The 22,901-nt window shown below is 38.4% G+C and overlaps 2 protein-coding genes across 2 annotated transcripts in view; one reads left to right on the top strand and one right to left on the bottom strand.

The window, feature by feature from the left end:
* Positions 1-16,760, top strand: part of FAM196A (family with sequence similarity 196 member A) — a 55,623-nt gene extending 38,863 nt beyond the window's left edge. Inside the window, exons 3-4 of the mRNA XM_018561375.1 lie at positions 8,942-9,013; positions 16,379-16,760. Of these exons, the coding sequence (XP_018416877.1) occupies positions 8,942-9,013; positions 16,379-16,562 (256 nt within the window). The 3' untranslated portion in view covers positions 16,563-16,760. The remainder of the gene's footprint in view (positions 1-8,941; positions 9,014-16,378) is intronic.
* Positions 1-22,901, bottom strand: part of DOCK1 (dedicator of cytokinesis 1) — a 373,877-nt gene that overhangs the window by 187,145 nt on the left and 163,831 nt on the right. The window contains exon 28 of the mRNA XM_018561275.1: positions 22,176-22,271. Within this exon, the coding sequence (XP_018416777.1) occupies positions 22,176-22,271 (96 nt within the window). The remainder of the gene's footprint in view (positions 1-22,175; positions 22,272-22,901) is intronic.

Genomic DNA, 22,901 nt, shown 5'->3' with positions numbered 1-22,901 from the left:
AATCATTACCAGCCCTAATATATACACATACTTACATACATACGAGGATGGTGTGACCGGACCTTGGATATAGTGCCCTGCCTAGACACACAGACAAACTCTAACACACACACACACGACTGTGCACATATCAGAAATGTTACATAACTACATACACTTAAATGGACGTAAAGGTTCACCTTAAAGTAAACTCATACTCCATTTTATACTTTAAAGGCTAACCCCAAGGTATTTTGTTTTTAAACTCAGCCTTGGACCGGCTGCTAAAGTGAGAGAGAATGCCTAGAACAGAATTACTGAAACTAACTGAATTCATATAGAGCGTCGATCATCATTATCGTCTCTTAGAGGTAGCACTTTATGGCTCACCCTTTGCCAAAGCATCATATTGCGCCCTTTATGGTCATCATTTCTAATAAACCAAAGTTAATTCTTTTGTGTATACTTAATGCGCTCATTGGAGAGAATCATTTTAAAACTGATGAGATACTTCTAAACCTAGAGGGATGCTGGAACCCCAATACCTCAGGCAATTCAGGGACCAAGCATATGTGCAATTTCCCACTTGGCACTCATTTTAAAGGGGAGAAAAAAAAAAGGAGTTGTGCTGCAAAGCATCTGCCAAATCTCTGCAGCACCAAAAGTAAGCAGGAATCTGCAATAAACAAGATCACAAAACTCCTAACACTATCGAAAGCTGAACTGGAAGGGTCTTATTCTTATTAAAGTTGCAATATGATTTAAAAGTATTTCCACACAACATAAAAACAATCAGGGATCCAAAAATAGTTCTTGCATGCACAAGAGCTGCATGCTTTCAAACATAATGCATGGATACTTTTTCCACTACCCCATAAGTGAGTATTTACACTGCAGAAGTCTAGGTATAACCCTATACATTATACAAGTGTATATAGTATATAAGTCTATACACCGTATAATGTTACTGAACTGTAGTTCCAAGAAATATATGCAGTCAGCCTGCACCTCTCATGTAACCTTGACCCAGTCATACGCCTAATAGATGTCACAGCAAACAAATGTGGGGAAGCAGTGGAGAGCAGGGTAGAGGCTCGATCTCAGACAAATGAATCCATCACTGGGAAATAAAAGCAGTCTGTTTGCTCTCGTGCTTTACCCAGGGTGCCCTTGTCCAAACCGGCTGCTGTTCTCCTGTCAGCATCTGAGGACGGATGGCAAGCGCAAAGCACTTACGTATTCCAGTCACCATAGAGTGTCATACATTATGAGCATCTGGGTAGTGGCAATTTAAAGGCAACAGTGCCCACAGTAGTAAAAAAAAATAATTATATATTTATTTGCTTCCTCCCCCCCAAACAGAAACTCCACTGAATGTTATTTGCATGTTAACTTCCAGCACGGCCTGTTACATCCAAGGAGCTCCTGGCCGGCCGTTGTAATTAAAGAGGTTAACCTTGAAGAGGTTAAAAAAAAAGTTTGAGAGCTCAATATTACTATTAGGACTACTAAAACTCTTCACTACTAAGTAAATTAGATAACTGCAGAAATTACTTGAATAAAAACAGAGGAATTAAATCTTAGCTGGAATGAAGTATCAAACGACAAGTATTCTAAATAGAAACAATGTTGCAGTATAAACAAGTGTTTCTTTATTTATTCGCGTAGATAGAAATACATTAAATCAAACCTGTGTTCTAAAATATGCAGGCCTACACACTTTGCTTGTGTAATGCTTATTGTCATGCTAGCTAGGCATTAACTTAACTGTGCTAGAGCGAGAATACAAAAACATTAAAAGGGAGCTAAATCAGGCAGTCATGGACTGAAGGGGGCGAAGTGAAGTGTAGGCGGGGGATAATGTAACTAAGGGGTGTGTGCTAAAGTGTTGGAGTGACATGTGGGCATCTACAATCTGAAGAGTGAAAAAGGGGTGTTAGGCTGTGTATACTGAGTTATACTTTCTTTGTTGAACCTGTGGGATGAACAAAGAAAATATAACAGATTCCTCCATCAACGCTTATGAGCATGGATGAACGAATCCCCCGCTGTCAGAATACCTGAACAGAGCTTGCAGCTGATTGGCCGAGAATTTTCCAACCTGCTCCTTCTATCAGTTGATCGGATTGATGAATCACGCTTCTCTACCTGGCAATCCGATGGGCGTGTCTGGGTATGGCGGTTGTCAGGAGAACGGTACTTGCCTGACTGCATTGTGCCAAGTGTAAAGTTAGGTGGAGGGGCGATTATGGTGTGGGGTTGTTTTTCAGGGGTTGGGCTTGGCCCCTTAGCTCCAGCGAAGGGAACTCTTAAAGCATCATCATACCAAGACATTTTGGACAATTTCATGCTCCCAACTTTGTGGGAACAGTTTGGGGATGGCCCCTTCCTGTTCCAACATGACTGCGCACCAGTGCACAAACTAAGGTCCATAAAAGACATGGATGAGCGAGTTTGGGGTGGAGGAGTCCTGACCTCAACCCGATAGAACACCTTTGGGATGAATTAGAGTGGAGACTGCGAGCCCGGCCTTCTCGTCCAACATCAGTACCTGACCTCACAAATGCGTTTCTGGAAGAATGGTCAAACATTCTCATAGGCACACTCCTAAACCTCGTGGACGCCTTCCCAGAAGAGTTAAAGCTGTTATAACGGCAAAGGGTGGGCCAACTCAATATTGAACCCTACGGATTGGGATGCCATTAGAGTTCATGTGCGTGTAAAGGCAGGCGTCCCAATACTTTTGGCACTATAGTGTATATTATGTATCATTGTAAAAGAACATATTCTACACTCCTTTTTTTTCATTTCAATTTTTCTAGAAAAAAAACGACTGAAAAAAAAAAAAATCTCAATTTTTCAGTTTTTTTTCCAGCCTTTCCCATCTCTAGACATTACCGCAAGTAATATCTTGTCAAGTGACTCAGCAACTAAACACAAAGTTCCATAATAAGGGGGAATATATGGGCAAAGGATGAGATCTGTCTAACCTGATATATCAGTAAAGGTGTACTAAAAACAATAGGTGATGAAAATGAATGGATGTGGCTTTAAAGTGAATAATGTGGATTTAAACTGCTAGGTGGTGGTAGATGACATATATTTAATAGGTGTACTGAAAAATTGACTGCAGTGTATGCGATATATGATTAAACCTAATTAGATGATGATTCAGTGGAATGTAATTAACAAGCGGCGTTGAACAGGGAAATTAGTAAAAAGGTTGATTGGGTGAAAAGTGTGAATGGTACTGCTATGGATACATGTTCAATGAATGTATTGCAGTGTGTATATGTTGAATGAGGAAATCTAACTGAATAATGTTTCAGTGTAGAGAAACAGTCTTTATTAACACACTGCATGTGAATAAGGGAGTAGCTTAATGTGTGATGGGAAGAATTTTGAAGAAAGCATGGTTTAGTTTCTATGGTGACATTGAATAAATGTTTAATTAGATATTACCCATGCATGTTGTTAGGGGAGGGAAGAGTAAGAATCAAGAATGTGTGTTAATAAGGGGAGGTAAAGCTGGCCACACACTAGGCGAATTTGGAACGATCATTTTTAATTTCTAATAGTGAATGAGGTTAAAACAATGATTACTTTTCACCGTAGTAGAAAATAAATAAATACAATATCGAAGGAGCGGGATGGAAAATCCTTCTCAAACAAATTCAAACAAAAAAAGTAAATATATTTTTTGTTTGAAAAATTCCATTCATTCCAAAATCGAATGTTAAAATCAAATGGATTTTAAAACAACATTCTACAAGTCTGATGGATTCAGATTCTCTGAAAGCTCTGAACACATTTTTCGTATGAATGTCTGTATGAAAACCTACCAGTGTATGCCCAGCCTAGCCAAGAACAACCAATTATATACATACATACACACACACACACACACACACACACACACACACACACACACACTTTTACCATGCTATCCAGTAAAATCACAATTTTATGAACACTTAATACGTGATAAACCGCTGTAAATACAATATTGTAAAGTCCACAATCTTTCTGTGCAACCTAGTTTCATTCACCACACGGAGAATGTCTTAGGATGGATCCACCAACTTAAATCAGAGTGTAAAGGATATAAACATATAGAAATCTAATAGTGTGGTAGTGCTCCTAAAGCCAAATGCATGGAGTGAGATTTAGCAGGTGATGTCACTGCACTGTTGTATGGTACCTACCCTAACTGGGACAAACGCGGGATTTATCCCTAATAGAGCTCAAGGCAGACAGAGATTTCCTATTGTGGTGAAACTTTATACGGATGACAATTTTTCTGCACTTGCATGCTGTTTATCATAGTGCTCAGTGCACTTGTGTAAAGTGTGCACAACTAAAGGGTTTTTGATTGTTTTTTGTTTTTTAAAAAGTAGTATTACACTATTGATTGTATGTTATGTGTATATTCTTCCCACACTGAGCCAATTTATATAAGTGGAGTTGCAATGGTAGAAGAGAGATCTGTTGTGAAATAATTGGGTGTTCTTATTAGGATTTTTTTTTTTTTTAATTCTTTGAGAGATCCGGAGATAATAGTGAAAATGTGCATATGGCCTTTAAAATGTGAGGTCTATCAAATCTGGTGAGTGAGCCATTCTGGAGGTGGTGATGGATAACAAAGGTGGGGCACAGTTAGTTTTTATGGATATGTTGTATAGGATCATTAAATCATATTTTCTGGTTATACAAAATTCTATGTGCTACCACGATTAAGTTTTATGGACCACATGGCTAGAACACTATTCTCTATCATGATATGTTTAAATTAATTTATGAAGGAGGTATATTAAATAAAAAATATATATTCATAGTTTAAATAAATTAATTTACATTCTTATTTTATGACTACAGAGCTATGCATTGAATTGTAAAACATATACTAATATTATTATGGATTTTAATTACTGACTTATTCATCAATTTTTTAGTTATATATTTTTAATTTTTTTTACTTTCAGTATTTTATTTTTAGAATTATATAGATATACTTACATTTGACTATTTTTTAGACTATTGTAACCCAGATATTTATTTCATTATACTGGTTATCAATGTTCATAGCCCTGAAGGGGGACCCTTTCAATCACTACAATCTAATTCAGATCGAACAAATATACATTTCTCAGTAAAGTATTTATTTCATTTTTTGCACTTGCAGTCATAATGTTTACAAACAACGCGCTCCCACACCCTCAGCTCAGCTTCCCTGGACTGCCTGTTGACTACAAGATCACAAGGGAGAGACAGGGCCGGATTTCCCACAAGGCCAACCGACCATGGGGCAGCAGGGAGTAGAGGAGCAGCAGGAGTGTGGAATGCCCATCTCCCAATGCCCGGGGCATGCAGTTCCAGGCGGCTAGTTTTCTACATTTAGCCCTGCTTTGGGCAAGCAGAGCTAAATGTACAGCGGGGAAGTCGCCGCTTGTTTTGTACAAGTGATCCTGGTGATGTCGCCGAGATCACTTGTATGCAGCCTGCAGGTCTGCCATTCTCCATGGGGGATGTTGGCGGGTAGGGGGGCACATTGAGGAACCTGGCCTTGGGGCAGCAGAGAATGTAAATCCAGCCCTGGGGACAGAGCAGTCCACAGCAGCTGTCCATCTACTAGCACAGAGAAGGGAAAAGGGAGGAATAAGAATGTGGGAGCAGGAAAGTGGCTTGCCCTGCTATACCTGTAGGTTTATGGATACGCACACAGCTGACTAGCACACACAAGGGTGGCTCCATAGGACCCTGCAAGGGAAAGGAGCCACCATAAAATAATATCAGGTCCAGGTCTTAAGGGACCAGCTGATTCTACAGGAATCTAGAACTTTTAAACATTAAGGAGCGGCATCCATTGTAAGTGACTCAAACTGCATTTGAAATAGCTTAACCTTTTGACTTTAACCCCTTCGTGACTTACATGGGTACAAAAAATGAAAAAAAAGGCCTCAGTCATGAAGGGGTTAATGTCACTTTAATACCTTGAGATCCTACAATGGAGGTCAATGTGCAGGCGGTTTCTATTACAGAACAACCACACTGTATTCCTATCTCTTAATTGTAATACTGTCACACAGGCATCTCACTGAAAATCTGAGTGCTTGTTTTAACACACATTATGCAGGCATGACCTATCATTGTAACCATGAGAACCATTAGAAATATCATGCAGCCTATACTAGAGAGCCACAGGAAGTGGTTGGAAAGAGACTGCAGGAGTCCGATAGTACTGAAATGCAACAAAGTATGAATAAAATATTGTTTTCACCATTTTTTAAGCAAAAATGGCCATTGATTATTATATACAGTGCTTAGCAAACTAAATGTCATTCAGCTAATGTTTACATCAACTTTAGGAGATCTAAACAACTTTACCATTACAAACTATTAGGGATGCACAGATAACAATACTAGTATCGGTGACAATGCCGGGTATTTGGGCGAGTACTCGCTCCGATGCCTAGTCCGATACTTCCTGTATCACCCGGCTTCCTGATTGGCCGGGAAGCCTCCATGCTCCCCGTCACTTGTGACGAGAGAGCATGGAGTCGGCTTTCTGGCCAATCAGGAAGCCGGGCAGCATGTAATGACTCGCTGCCCGGCTTCCTGATTGGTTGGGAAGCTGGCCAATCAGAAAGCCGGGCGCCGTGTAATGAAGCAGCGCCCAGCTTTCTGATTGCCGGGAAGCCGGCTTCATGCTCCCTCGTCACCTCATGACGTGGGAGCATAGAGCTGGCTTCCCGGCCAATCAGGAAGCCGTGTAATGAAATGGCACCCGGCTTCCTGATTGGCCAGAAAGCCGGCTCCATGCATTCTCGTCACCTCGTCATTACACGCTGCCTGGCTTCCTTAATGGGATTACTGTATTGGTGAGAACCGGAAAAAAAAGAAGATCGGTACTCATACTCGATACTGAAATACCGGTATTGGTGCATCCCTACAAAATATACAAAGATTTTATTTAGATCAGAATTCTTTACTACCTTCACTGCCCGGTTAGTGTTGCTTCAATCAGTCCCACATCTAAGAAACATCTAATTGTGTATGACCATGAGTGGATAAGACATTGTACATCAGTCTCTTGGATAATGTTGCAGTCAGCTGCCAAATCTGTCCATTCAGGCTTCTATATAGACCCGGTAAGGACCTAGATAGACATGGATGAGAAGTTGTGCGATTTGTTCTCGTCCCTTTCAGCATGCATACGTTCTTGTAGAGGAAGAACAAAGTCCCAATCTCTCTTGCTTATCCTGCAGCACCTGTACCGTTATCACCCTACTGCATACATTGCTCTGTGCTCATCTGCAAGAGGAACCACTCCAAAGGCATTTTGTATCACAAAAAGATGAAAAGGCCTTCAGAAGTCAAAGCTGCACCTGCTTCAAAGGCACGCAAATATGTGGAACACTAGATCGGGGAATTTCAGAGCTGCGCTTTGGGTCACTAAACACTGACCTGTTCTTCATCTCCCCCTCAAGCTATTACGTGATTCCCTATTGTCAACGGGCTGCAGCGAAAAATCAATTTAATTACGTGACGCTGAGAGTGATCAAATTTGAAAATGTCAGGTGATATTAGCAGAGCGTTAGTCAAAAATGTGATTTTGGAAAATGATTGATTGCTCTCCCTTACAGTTGTGTGGTGGAGAAGAGCAATCCTCGTTCATTTCTATGCTCATCTGATGTGGGCACACAAAGATACTGCATGGAAAAAATGTCCATTCAATATTATCCATATTAGTAGACTTTTATCAAAGTGGATTAATCAATATTTGTCTTCAACTGAACACTGCCATTAATAGATGTTAACATCATTCAAATATAAGTGTACAGATTACATTCTAAGTTCTTAAAGTAAACTTGTCATAAGTGAAACAAGAAGACTGACATTGCTTAACTCTCCTTCTAAAAATGCTAACTGCGTGGTTGTCATGCTGAGTACTTTGAATTAATGACCTAAGACTAGTACGTAGTTAAAAAACTTCTGTGTATAATTATTCTTTAAAAAAAGGAAGAAAAGAAAACTTCTTGACATTTATGATCTGCATACTTGCATGCCAGTGGCTTTAAGTACAGAAGGGGGGGGGGGGGGAATCCATTCTAGCCCATCAAGAAAGGCAGACTGATAACAGAAAGCTTTTTAAACAGAACTTTTGCACAAAATTTTCACATCTTCTATCTAGGGATTGCAAGAGAGGTGTTACATGCAAGATAGGGAGAAATAAAGAGTCCCTATGCACAAGTAAGGTTGAGATAGGATAGCAAGAGGAATAGCATGGGTTACTTTAAGCAAAATTGCAGGCCAAAAAAAAAAAATCTCTACTAAAGGCACAATAATAGCTTGTATTATGTATTTGAATTTGTTTGTTTGGAAGACTGAATAAGCTGTGGGGGAGTTAAAAGGAAAAACACACATAACTAGGAATATTTCAGATATGACATGGCCAGACATGGTTCCCAGCTGATCATTCTTTGGGGATTATGATATCAGAAATGTTTCAGCTTATATGAATTGTCTCCCCCCGTCCTTCATTAAATAAAGATATGTGGTTGGTTAACACAAGCTCATATGATAAAAAGTCCTAGAAAACAAAACGCTCAACATCCACACTTTTGACCAAGGCCAAATTAAGACCTTCCTTGCTACAGGTTTGTATGTAATACTTACAGCGTTAGTCACAAAAGGGTGAAGAGTTTGGAGAAGGCAGGAGAAGTGAACAATCTAGGCCAAAATAGCTGATTTGGAAAGTGAGCTGAATTGGAGAATGTTTCCAAATCAGCTATGTTGTCCTAGATTGTTCACTTCTCCTGCCTTCTCCAAACTCTTCACCCTTTTGTGAATAACCCTGTTAGTGGCAATATTTTGGTTAACTACGCTATTAGATTAAATATATGTGTGCGATACTGAAGACCAAATTAGAAGTTTAATACAAGTCGCTGTGTTTTCATTTCAGACTATCATATCGAACTGGGCAAGACACAGCAAACTGCGACACATGCAGGAACAGCGCATGTATTATCTACAGGTAAGAGGCAGACATATTTAAATCTTGTGGAAACCTCAAATACCCAGCAATTACTATTTTTCAGCTAACCAATAAGAATAATTTTAGAAACTGCAGAGTCAGCCATTTTGTTTGCCGATGGAAGCATGTTTAATTACCTTAGACCTAGTGACATCCCTAAATTATTCATCACGTTGAAGGGGTCAGTGATGTGGCTAACTCAAACTAACCATAGAATGTGAAAATTGATTAAACATTTACTGGGCAGGTTTGATGGCTGGCATTAGACTCATCTACTTATAGTTAAGTTAGTAAATATTGTAGATCACTAGAATTGGCTTTAGTCACTAACTGCTGATCCATAGGCACTGGATGTCTTTGTTACTTATTACTGTGAAGGTACATATGTTTATATTCTTCCACAGATGTGCATGCTCATAAGCTACAAGCCGTGGCTTAACTATAGCCGTAGCAGCATACATGGCTACTATGGAGCCTAGCAGTGGTGGTGCGGCCCTAACAGAGGCTGTTGAAAACTGCAGTGTAGTGTCATCAGGATTATCATGCTAGTCACAGATCCCCTTTGCTATATCTGTTTTCTCTAGGAGTCTTAGCAGTGTAGATGTATTGCCCTCAGAACATCTACAACAGTCCAGTCACCCTACACGCCTAATGCAGTGTTCCAAAGTGTCTCTAAACTAAAACCTTATAAGACAGTTGAGGCTTGTAGTTCTGCAGTTCTTTTTACCGAGTACTGCTCTACCCCTTTTAGCAACTGATGGCTTTTGGAGGTAGGTGGGCTTATTATCTTCAGGAAGGCCTTGAGATCTGATATGCAAAAAAAAAAAAAGAAAAAGGATTGGTGAACCACTGAGGATAGGAGTAGTAAGCAGAAAAGAATTAGGGGTAAAACTAACTGTTGATCTTCCTAGACAACTTGAACGCAAGTACTGGCTCCTCGTATTGTACTAACTATGTTGGCAGATCTCTTGTTGGCCATTCTTGAGTTAGGCCCTGAAAAGTTTTGGCTATTTTTTGTTTGATTAAATTGTGAACAATTACAGGCGCTCTTGCACTGTTTCACGTTCTGGCTTGGTGCCCTTTATTTCTTAACATTGAGAAATCTAATGCTGCTCTGTGTTCTGTTCTTTCTTCCTCTGCTGCACTGCTATCAGCACTGTTCCAGAGTCTCTCTGGGCTACAGAAAACCTCCCCCAATGTTATATAGATGAGGAGTTTGGTAGTCTTATAAACAATTTCTGTCCTAGAATGACAATGCTGCTCTGCCATAGATAAAGTGCAGTAGGTGAGTATTGTCAACCTAGGACAGGGGTAGGTAAACTCAGGCCCCTCCAGCTGTGGTGACAATACAAACCCTCAAGTATCATGTACCTGCCTCTATGAGTCATGGCTGTTAGAGACTTGCAATGCCTCATGGGATTTGTAGTTGCCCCACAGCTGGAGGACCGGGATTTGCGTACCCCGGCCCTAGGACATTAAGCGTGTTTTTGGAAGGATTATCATGTTTAGAAAAAAGCCAGAACAAAATAATAATGCAGCCAGTTCATATTACAAATTGTTAATAGATTATATTTAGAGATCTAAACATCACTGCCCTGAAATAATTGACCTGTTTTAAATAAGACTGGATTTCTAGAACACCTCTTTACTAAAGCAATATGCAATATTTATGGCAACCAGTCAGAAAACCTCTCCTTTAGGGCCCATTCATACCACACCCAGATCATCTCCAGACAAGATTGTTTCCGGACCCAAAATGCATCCTAATGTATCCCTATGCTATTTGTGGCCTCTGTTCACAGCAGCGCAGTCCGTTCCAGACCAGACCAGACCCGACCAGAAACATACTGCATGTCTCATTTTGTCTTGTCTGAAATGAACTGGAACTGCGGGCAGGTTCACACCATTTTCGGAACCAGATCTGGTACGGAAAATGGTGTGAACCTGCCCTTAAGCCATTGCTACTTCCTTATTTCTCTAATGTCAGTGAGTACGTTTGTTATGTGTCCAACTACACAGAAGACCAATAACTTATGTGAACAGATCTGAAATGACACACTGCGCTTTTTTTTTTACTTTAAAATTCTAATTAGCACATTATAAAGCCTAAAAAAAAATAATAAATATCTAAACCTCTTAATTACATCTTTCTTAGCAGGGCACACAAAGTACCCGGTTAGAACATTGTAGGTGTAATTATTCTGTGGATAGTGGATAGATAAATAAAATTCCAGATCAATAATATGCAACCTTTGCTGAATTACCAAGGCAGCTGTTAGAGCCCAAGTCATTAGACCAAGAATGGCTCGTTAGGAGAGTCCATAAACATACTGGCGTAGGACATGTCTTTTTTTTTTTCTTACTCTGATCAGTTTATTACAAGATACGCACACTCTGCATAAAGATACACAATTTTATTTTATTTTTTACAGAGGAAGAGATTTAACGGATACAGCGGTCAGTGCTCATCAATCTGGCTGCAATCTACAAATTTTGGCAGAATAACCCACAGCTGCAATAAGATCCCAATTCTGACTTTTTTTTTTTTGCTGGAGTAGATTCCATTAGTCACATTGTTTCTAAGCCCTGAGGGAGGGGGTTGCGTTTGCCCCCGAAACGTGTTGGCACTGATCAACACAAATATAATTTTATTAAAGCGGACCATACACTTTCGTCTTGCGAGGGTTGTAAGGTAATTAAAAAATGTACGATCTGCCCATCTTGGACAGGCAGATCGCACTTGCGATCATCGCAAGCCAGCCCCGCTGAGGGGCGAGTTTTCCGATGACTGCAATGCTGAACGGGCAGTGTGTGCTTGCGCACACCGGTCCGTGCGGCATTTGTCTTGTGAGCAGGCCACGAACCCGACGAAAATCGTACGATTTTCGACTGGTTTTCAAACATGCTCATAAGACAAAAGACGTGCGACCGTACAGTAGAAACGGTCGCACGCCTTCTATACACCTGCCGATAATCGTACGATCGTGGGATTTCCCACGATTGTACGATAAATCGGCAGGTGTTTGGGCACCTTAACTCTTAAAAAAGAGCACCTGGCAGCATTTTTCTTATCCCTTGCAGTGGAGCTACCCCCACACTGCAAGGGTTAACTGCTTGTGTGTGTCTAGGGACTAAAATAAAAAAGTTACTCACCTGATCCTCAGAGATAGCATACTCTTACAACGGTCCTTCAATCCGTGCTACCCCTCCGCTGCAGCAGTCAAAGGATCCTCTGGTCATAGTACACTGCTTATTAGACGAGAGGACACCGATCTTGTCAGAACATTTGATAATGCCATTAGAGACTTGAAGAACGTCATTCAGAATTTTGTTTGATTTTAACATTTGATTTTGGAATACATGGAAATTATCGAACTAAAACCATATTCACTGGTAGAATTTAGTTCCTTTGAGAGAAAAAACTGCAACCTGTTCCATTTTTTTTTGTTTTGTCACTGCAGTAGAAAAAGACTGTCGATCTGACCACATTAACAATTAGTAAATTGAATGAACTATTTTTCTTCTTTTTTTTAAACAAAAATCTACTGGCGTATAACCGGCTTAAAAGTGCAGCTGCCCAATTTACCCCCCCTGCCTGCTGAGTATCACCATTCAATTTACATTTATTCCAGTATAGCCCCCACTGGCATTGGACCTTTGACATTACCGTAACCTACGTAAATGCCAGGAAAACCGCTGAATTCACACACACACACAGATTTACCTGCTAAAGGATTGGACTTCTGTACATCCAGTCTTTAGATTACCACAGCTCCCTTACACATAACAGCCCTGTTTGCCAGGGCAGGAGGCCTGATTTTACTCTGCTGCAGTTAAAGTACCCAACAAAAAAAAATAAAACATTGCAGCTTAATAATCCTTAGATGTGGTGGCTGCATCCGTTTTAATTTCTCATCGAGTACAGAAAATACCCATTACCGGAAATATAATATATTTCTCACTTCCTGTGAGATGAACTGGACGCAAAAACAATGTAACCTCTGTTGACAGACATGTCCAGCCTGAATGGCAACCATGGTCCTTTGTATAGATAGTCCTGCCTTCTGCCTGTGAGTAGGAAATGAAAGGAGAAGCAGAAGACTGATGAGCTCATCTCTTTGCCACTCTGCTCTCTCCTCCTATTAGAATGCTATCTGCTAGTACTTGAGCACTGCTGTACAACCAATTTTCTCCTTCTCCTGGTCACTGTCTAAGCTCTGCTGTACAGGGACAGCAAGGGACTGATACCAAATTCGGGTACTTCATTTGTCTTTTTATATCTACCTGGAGTTCAGCTTTAACTGCCACTAAGGAAACCATATAAATCGTTTGAACTTTGTTTGCTCTTCCTGTATTGCTGTTGATTCTCTCCACATGCTCAGGTTTTCTCTTTGAATCTACGGACATACTGCTATGTTTACTGGGTTCCAACCAAATTATCTGCATCCATTCCAGCCCTAGAGAAACGTACAGTCCATGTACCCTGTAAATCACCAAGTAGCAGATTTTTGCCTAGAGTTCTGCTTTACCTCACATTGTATTGTTTTCCCCTTATGGCTATCATCTGTGATTCCATACTGAGAACAGGAGCATATGTTGCACTGGAACATTTTAAAAGACAGCGTCTATTTTTCCATTTGTTCCTTTCTTTTTCAAATCGGTGTGTTCAGCAATGGCAGGCAGAAAGCTGTACTTTTGATCTCACGTTTAAGAGAACGATCAGAACCGTGTGCCGCAATTACTGAGAATTGAATGTCAAAAGAAATGTGTACACTTTCAACACGATTCCTCAAAACTACATTAAATGTTAAAGCTCAAAATGGAGCGGTGTATGCTGGTCTGACAACCTTTAAAAAGAGACTTTAAATCTAGCAACCACTTTATTTTTCTTAAAGGAAGCCCTGTACTGAGAGGAATATAAAGTGTAAAGGCGGCCATACACTAGTCGATTTTCGAAAGCGCTTTCTTTCGACTTTCTATTAGTTGATGCACGTATACTTTCAATCTGCAGCTTTGAGTAATCCCTGGCGATCCTGCTATGGAGTTCAATGTCCAGGCACTCCCTGTTATAGGGCGACAATGCTCTCTGCCTGCCTCCCAGCTGTGCTTCTACTTTGGAAATCCTTTTACATGGTAATACCATGGAGACTTCAAAAGGCCTTTTTACACATTATTAAGGTATTTTCCACTGTTGGAAAAGGTATGGTCCACCTCAGGAAAACAGCCATCCCTGCAGTGCATGTAGACATGAAAATGGTTAGAAACATACTGCAGGAGACCAGCAGCAATAAGATGCAACAAAGAATGAAAAACAAGCAAAAACAACTATTTTATTAATAATAATTAAAAACAAGAGGTTAAGATACACAGTGCTTCCATCTACTTTTCCTGTAATAATCCCTAAGTTATGGAAATACAGGAACAAAGCCACAAAAAAACTTTTTTTAGTAGAGTGGGGAAGGGTAAGAAACTCTGACAACATGTTTTATCGCTATTCTGGGCCATCCATTTTTTTCATGGTGACTACAGAAATGTTTAGAAATTTCAAAATAGAAGCTTGAGTCTTTTCAGGTGCTGCTTAAAGTGGATTCACACAGACAGATTTTATGTTTTGTATAAAATTGTCTCAATTTTATTATACACAAAATAGATTCTTAAAAACAACGTCATAAAAACTTGGACTTTTGTTCCTATCTGGAAGACACACGTCCCACATACCAGCCAACCTACTGACCTCACCAGTCAGCTTTTCACATTATAACTCTGTGATATCTTTGTTATATTACTGAGTCATCTGGTGGGGTAAAGTGGAAATTCCAAAACATTTCAGTTACCATTAACCACTTCTTTAACAAAATGTGGGAAATATTGTGGACATCAGTGCTGATTTTATACATCTCTGTATTTATAGTGATTTTCTTGATATTCATATTAGAGATGTGGTGCATTTGAGAAGATATTGGCTGGTCTATACAATTATCTCTACAGAAATTTGTAATCTTCTCCAATCCATCCAAAACAAAAAACAAATGGCTGATGTTAGATTTAAAGGGATATATAAACAACACGTTTTTTAGTAGCTTTCGGTAGGAGTGAGGAGGTATTAGAACTTCTATTAGGTGATTATTTTAGTCTCCGTCCCTGCTAGGGAGATTCACCTCTCTATTTGTCCTGTAGATTATTGTTCACCAAGAAAGAAAGTAATGGTAAATACAAAATGTTAGCATTGTCACCAAAACAAGAGGCGAGAGTAAATCTTCTCATGGTGATGCCCGATATGGCAACGTCTAAAAGGGTAATTCCCTTCACTTTATAGAGATCTCCTCTCATTTCCTCATTCATCTCCAGGATAAGCAGTGAGAGGAATCTCACCAGTGGGGTGCAGACAGCATACAATTGACATGGGTTTGAACCCTTCCCTCCTCTAGCCCCCTCCCCAAAAAAAGCATCAACTAATACTGTATATATTGCGTTTACCATAATACACCAGTCCATACATGGAGGTCCTCTCGAAATGACTTTCAAAATTAAGTCACAAATCAAAAGATGGGTTTGCAACTTTTTAATGCAATAACTATGATAAGCGTTTGCTCCCTAATCATTTTCTAATTTTATTTGAAAGTGTATTTCCAGGTGCAGTCAAATTTGAGAACCCCAACTATGTTTGTTTTGTTTTCCCATTAATATCATATACCAAAAAAATAATTTTTAAAAACATTAAAAAATAATAATTAAGTGATGCTATGTGAATGGGAACGTGTAACAAACAAAGTAGACACTTTTCACAATTTGTCTGTAAAAGTGGAAATACGCTTTCAAATAAAATTAGAAAATGAGGAAGGAGCAAATGCTTACCTTAGTTTTTGCAGTAAATACCGCAAACTCCCCATTATCCAGAATTCAAGCAACCAGAACTCTCACGCAAGCAGAAAAAAAATAAAAATTGAGGGCATAAATATGTCCTCAATTTTTGGTTGCCAGTTGCTTCACAGACATGTGCACACAAACACGTTATATTAGCAAATATATGTTTAGTTGCTAATTAAATTCTCTGTTTCCATCTTGCTTCTGCCAACGGCTAGTTTCCGTAGCTGGCAAGTGAATGTAAACAATTAAGCTACAGTTATCTGGCATCTATCAATCCCCATGGGTACCGAATAACTGGGAGTTTACAGTAGATACAAACCCACCTTTGATTTGTTACTTTGTTTTTAAAGTCACTTAGAGAAGACCCCATGTACTGGTGAATTATGGTAAGCACAAACATATATTATATATCATTATATATTCTTTGTCTTCTCTAAATTGAAATGTTACTGTAATCAATACAAAAGAAAATAACTTCCAATGTCTTTTCCATTTCAGTGTTGAACTGGATTTTAAACAGCAAGAAGACAAACTCCAACCAGTGTTGAAAAAACTTCATCCCTTTGAGGAAACTCAGGTTGCACCTTTGCCTTATCCTGCAGAGAGTTACACATCAACTCCCAAGCAAAAATCCAAAACAGAATCTAAAAAACACGGAAGATGGAAACTCTGGTTTCTTTAGCGAAGTCTGCTGAATACTGAGCCTCGGGCCATCTTAGGCACACGTGTGAAATCCAACAGTTCACTCAAAAAGGGATCTTGTTAGCTTGATGTTATCAAGAAGCAAAATGGTTGGGCAGTATGCAGATACCTACTGTGCGTACCAAAAAGGCCTTTATACTTGCAACTCAACTCGCAGGAGCAAGGTATAAAATAATAATTTAAAAAAAATCACAACATGTCAACTTTTAATAGCATTTCAGTTTCTGGGATACAAAATCTGGATTTAAAATCTGAATTACCAATGCGAAGAAAAAAAAATGGTTGGAATTTTGAATTTCTTCCCTTTTTTCATATCGGTTCAGCATAAGCAACAGATATAATTTGCTTCCGGATTCTAAAGCCTTTATGTTTAAAAAAAAAAAATTAATATAAGAAGAAAGATTATAGCCTTACAGTATAAGGGGTCTTTCATTTTACATTTTTCTTGTGAAATCCAAGCAGGGGATATGTGCAATTCTCAGCACATCAAAATCCGGAGAAAGCACAAATTTTCAAGTGGTCTGAGACCAGTGAAAATCTCACAGATGTGACTAAGTGTGTGTATTTGCCTTCCCGTGCTACCGAATAATTGATTTCAGTCATTCTCATGCTAATTTTAATGTTCTCGAGAAGACATTGAATTTGAGCGAGTGCAAAAAGCCAGTCATATCCCAAAGTCAGAACATGCCTTTAATCTCATTGTTCGTTGACAGGGTCAAGGCTATGGGACACTGTTTTCTTAGATCAAATTTCGAATGTTTTCGTACCCCAAAAAAACACCCAAACTATTAAAAATATATATTGAAGTTCTAACTAAAGTTTCATAACTGGAGTTGGAATATTGTTGGTCTTGAAATTATGTTTTGTATTCTAAAGTTTCAAATGCCATGCCATACCATCATGTATGAAGCCAAGATTTATTTATGTAATTATTTATTCTTAATTTGGCACTATGTTTTGTTACAATAGGTCATACAGAGTTACACATTTTTTTTTAAATGTTATGATTTAGAGAAATGTAATTTACATTATTCTAGGTCAGTTAGTTCAAACCAAATTAAAAAGTTATGTATATTGCTATTTTAGCTCATTTGAAATTAAAGCAATTTAAAATAACCCTAATATTTAAATAATACAGTGTTCAATGATAAGTTGTTTCTCTTCTTAGCAAAAACTTTGCAATCTAAGAGTTGATTGTAATCATTGTTTTGAAAAAAATATGTAGAAGATAGAAGATAAGTAATAATGCAACTGTTATATGCCCCCAATACAAAAATATGTTTTGCAATAGATCACATGGCTAACATTTATTTAAAAGTCTTAAACAAAAAAAAAGAAAAAAAAAATCTAGAAGGAAGTTTGTGTAACCTCTTTAGCAATTTCAAATAACTGCAATATGCCTTATGGCGGAGTTTATTTGCCGCTTTGGACTTTAATTTTCCCTGCAGCATTTCTGAAAATGCCTGCCTCCCAGAGAGCTTCATAAAACAAATAAAATAGATATTTTTTGCTTATATTGATAAATAATTGTAGCTGTATACAGGTATGCAATGTTTAAACCATTAGGTCATCTAGCAACACAATTTCACTTACAAAGAATATAAATAGTTTACCATACAAAGTCAAGTTAAAAGACCACTAACACTGAAATGGCAAAAAAAACAATGGAATATAGAGAACTAATGGCTACATTTGGAAATGATCCATCTAGTATACAAATCATTTATAATATCTTCAAATGCCCATAAAGGAAATTGAAGACACATCATGTGGCAAGCACTGTTTTATATTTTCAAGCGTTTAATCTGTAACTGGAAGATAATTTCAATGTTTCAACCTGGAATATAAACACTATGTGCTAGGTTGTAATACCCAAACAAAATTTTAGAATGTAAAGCGTAAACAATTTTGTAAAAAATGATGTATGAAAAGGTGAAGATGCTAAAAAGGTTTATATTTAGAAAGCTGAGATACAAATTTAAAATACAGCTAGGCGGGTGGCAAAGTAAAAAGCTATGGTGTAGAAGGTGCTTTTTTTTTCTATCACTATGTGATAATTTGAAGCCAGTGTAAGGATTGTGCATTTTTCATTAATATTGTACAAAACTGTAATTATGCCCAGGTAAAAAAAAATGCTTTATTGGATATGTCAGACTTGCTTAATAGGGCTACTAAAATTGTACATAAAAAATATTAAATTATTTTTGTGTATCAAACTAGTATGTGTAAAAGGAATAGTGGTTATGTGCCAAGAAGGAAGTGCAATTGTTTCACTTGATGGGTGGGGGTTGAAAAAAATGCTACTGTATTTTTTAATGTTTTTTAATTAAAGATACATATGTTTATATTGCACAATTAAAAAAATGTTTTTAAGTCCCCAAATAAAGTATTGCCCATAAATTATGAATACACTAGTAGAATAGTATATAAAAATTAAACAGATTTCGGTTTGATATTACAGGTTGCATTTTTTTTCTCACAAACAACCACACCTCGCCGAAAAAAACAAAAACAAAAAACAATTACTATCAATCATCATTCAGACGTACTGTTAAAAGATGATTATTTTAAAATGCCATAGATGATTTGTATGTGTATCTTAAGAGACATTTTCTGCACCTTCATATTTAAAAAAGGTAAGTAAGCTGCATTTATTTTCTACAGAAATTTGTATTAAGTAATAAAAATATTAAACAATATCTTGGAGTCTAAAGTGTATGCAACTGTCCTCGAGTAGTATGACAGAGAGTGTTTTAGGAAAAACGTAACACCATTAAAACAAATATATATTTCAAAACATAAAACCATGTTTAGATAGATTACCAACACAAAGTATGCCGAATGCCAGAGAAAACCTTGAGGCGAGATATTTCTAGCCTTATAAATGTTTCACAAGTAACAGAATGTAAAAGTAGGCATGAAATCAAAACAAACAATCTACTGTTCTGTAATAGCTATTCTTTGAAACAAATAGAACAAGGCATCCAAGAAATATAAAGTATCTTACCTTTGGACAGGAAAACTACCGTTTTTACCAACCCCAGTAAATATTTAATGCATGGACCCATATGTGCAAGCCTGGCTCTTGTTTGTTAAAGAGACACTGTCACCTTTGGCCAAGCAGGGCAAAGTAAACGCCAAAAGGCACCGTTCCCCCGACCCACTTAAATTCACCTTAGCTGCACTTCCTCACTCGCCGCTGAAAACACTACCTGGCACTTTCAGGCCCTGCTCTCCTGTGAGAGTGCTTGGGCCTCCGGCCGAGGGCGTGATTTCACTGCCCCCTCATGTTGCAGACAACTCTGATTTCAGTGCTGGTTGCGCTGAAGGAACAGTAAGCTAGCCCAAGCAAGGTTAGTATAAGGGGGTTGGTGGGGGGCCCCTTGCAGAGACACTGCCACTTTAAACGATTTTGCATGTGCCAATGCTCAGTGAACCAAGAACTGTAAACAATAATTGGATCAGTCCAGTTTTTGGGACTCACAGGTGCCAGGCTATTTTACCCTAACAAGTGCTGTGTCAAGATCGCAGGAGGACCATTAAGACCAGACAATTGATTTACCGCGTGTAATAAACTTCAGCACTTAACAATAAACGCATTAGCCAATTATGCAGACGAACACCCTAATTAATATTACGCAAGCAGGTACTAAATATTGAGACTCGGTATGGTGAGTTATAAGCGCTGAGGGATCTCCAACAATGCAATACCTGGAGGAGAGAGTACGTCTGTGTGGCAAAGAACACACAAGCAGATTATACATTTGTATGTTTTTTTTGTTCTAACAGCTTACAAAAGAGGAAATTAAATGTGATAGGTGATAATTTGCTAGAGATAACTCACAGTCCTCTGGGGTCCTAAAATTAGCTGTAATGTCTTAAAGCCCAACTGACACTATGTAAATGATCACTGCAATTCAGCCAGACATACACTGTAATAAGTGGGGGATTATTTTTTAGTTTAACGGTGCTATTTGCTGAAACAAAGATTAAAATAACATGTGCCAGCAGCACGCTGGAGAGTCACACTACTTCTTAACACAGATCTCAGCCATCCAGGTTCCCAGTGCTCCAATCAATGGAAGTGTGAGCACTTTTTGATTAGAGCACTGGGTGGGGGGTGTCAGACCACTAGAGGCCCAGACCACTGAACTCCGCGTAGCGCAGTGATCTGACTCTCAGGCATACTTCTAGATGTTAACTAAAAAATGATCCCTTAATTGTTACTGGCTGGCTGCATTACAGTAATAGTTGATAAAGCTTCAATAGAGCTTTTAAGTGACACTAAACTCAGGAGATAAATCTTAGAAATACATTCAAGTACCTTCACTATTAACACAAATGTATCTTATTTGTGTATCACTCGGCTGTAGATCATCAAATCATCTCTGAATTGGTGCTGACACTGTCCTAACCTTCTGGAGGGTGACTACTTTTGTTCCCCATGGTCCCTGTGTATGTTGCAAAGCAGCCACCGCTCCAAGCCCGCTCCCGGGATGGACTACAATCTGAATGCATATTAGTAAACTAAACGTGCGATTATAGTCTATCACAGGAGTGAGCTTGGAGCGGTGACTACTTTACAACACACACAGGGAACAAAAATAGCCACCCTACAGAAGGAAGGACAGTGTCGGCACCAATTCAGAGATGATTTGAGGATCTACAGCCGAGTGATACACAAATAAGATGCATTTTTCTTAATAGGTAAGGTATCTGAATGCATTTTAATAATAATAAATAATATTTTTGAAAGTTTAACTCCTGAGTTTAGTGTCACTTTAAAGGTTGAGAGTGCTAGAGAGCATCCAGCAACTACTGGGTATGAAAACCACTGTAAATGAACTGCTTCTGACTGTAGGCGGTACAAGCCCCCTGTCAGTCACCAACTATTTTACCAGTGAAGCTGAATGGAAGCTTGTAGAACATTGTGGATTTAGCCTTGTTTGTGTCAGCAAATTTAAAGCCAAACTCCAGGAAAAAAATGATAATTTTCACACCGCACTGTAATGCTACGCATGGTGGGGCGCTGAAAAGTATAAAAAGCCTACCTTGCAGCATACCGGCTTCTACATATGACGCCGTTCTTCTGGGCACTGCGGGGAGTGAGTGATGCAACTCCAGCAGTAAAGTGCTCTGGTCGCATTATCTGTTCAATCTCCCTATTTGCCCATTTATAAAATGCCTTGTATTTTTTTTAAAGAATACAAGGCATTTTTTGATAAGAGGAGATATGGTATCACATCCCCGCCCCCTTCTCTCCAATCACAGAATGCCTTGCATTCTTTGAAAAAATGCAAGGCATTTTGTGAATGGGCAAGTAGTGAGGAGGGGTGGGTGAGGCGACTGGAGCACTTCAATGCTCGAGTTGCATTCCCCACTCCCCTCAGTGCCCAGAAGAACAGTGTTATGTGTACGAGACAGCATGCTGTATGGTAAGATTTTTTATTTTTTTTACCTTGAAACAGCATTCCACACAACATACAGCTGTTTAATGATAATTTACACACCCAGTAAGGTGTGTAATTTTTTTTTTTTGTTTAAGTTTGGCTGTAACCATTAGAGAGTTTCATAAATAAAAAGAGCCACTTACAATGAGTTCCGAATCTCTTCCCATAGATATTACAGTACGGTTTACTGTTCTCAGAAGTTTTTCCATGATGATCTGAACATGACGTTGCGTTGGTCCCTATACAATAAATAAAAATAGTAAATCAACAATGCATGGTAAGAGAAAATAATAATTAAAAAAAATTAAAACATAATATTGTACATCTCTGCAATACATGCATGGTCCCATTATTTATTCCTTTATTATAAAAAAAAAAATCAAAAAAACTGATGTGCCAGAAATATAGTGTGCCTCTACCTTCCTCTTTTACATGACAACACAGTGCATTGTTGGCTCTGATTTCCACAGCACGCAGTGTCAGGCCAGTCTACACTGGAAGTTTTAAGCTCACAAGATTTCAGGCAAAATTAACAGGTATATGTAAAAAAAAAGAAGAAATTAAAAATTATCTAACTTAAAGCTACCCACGCTAAGTAGTTGATAGTCCTAATTTAATTTGCTTTATCAGAAAATATTTTACCATTGTTAAATCAAATGCAAAAAAATAATAATTTTGTGTTATTAGACTGAAAACCTACCTAGAAATATTTACATTTGTAGAATTAAACGGTCATTTTAATCTATGTAGTTTAATACCTATTGTTTTAGCAAAAATTAATTTATGCATTCAGAAGCATATATAGCAGGTTAAAATATTTGATAAAAATCTTACTCAGATGTATGACAAATATGCACACATATAAATGC

Source organism: Nanorana parkeri, unplaced genomic scaffold, assembly GCF_000935625.1.
Source record: "Nanorana parkeri isolate BGI_ZX_2015 unplaced genomic scaffold, ASM93562v1 scaffold2, whole genome shotgun sequence".
NCBI lineage: Eukaryota > Metazoa > Chordata > Amphibia > Anura > Dicroglossidae > Nanorana > Nanorana parkeri.
This window is presented reverse-complemented; position numbering and strand designations above follow the sequence as displayed.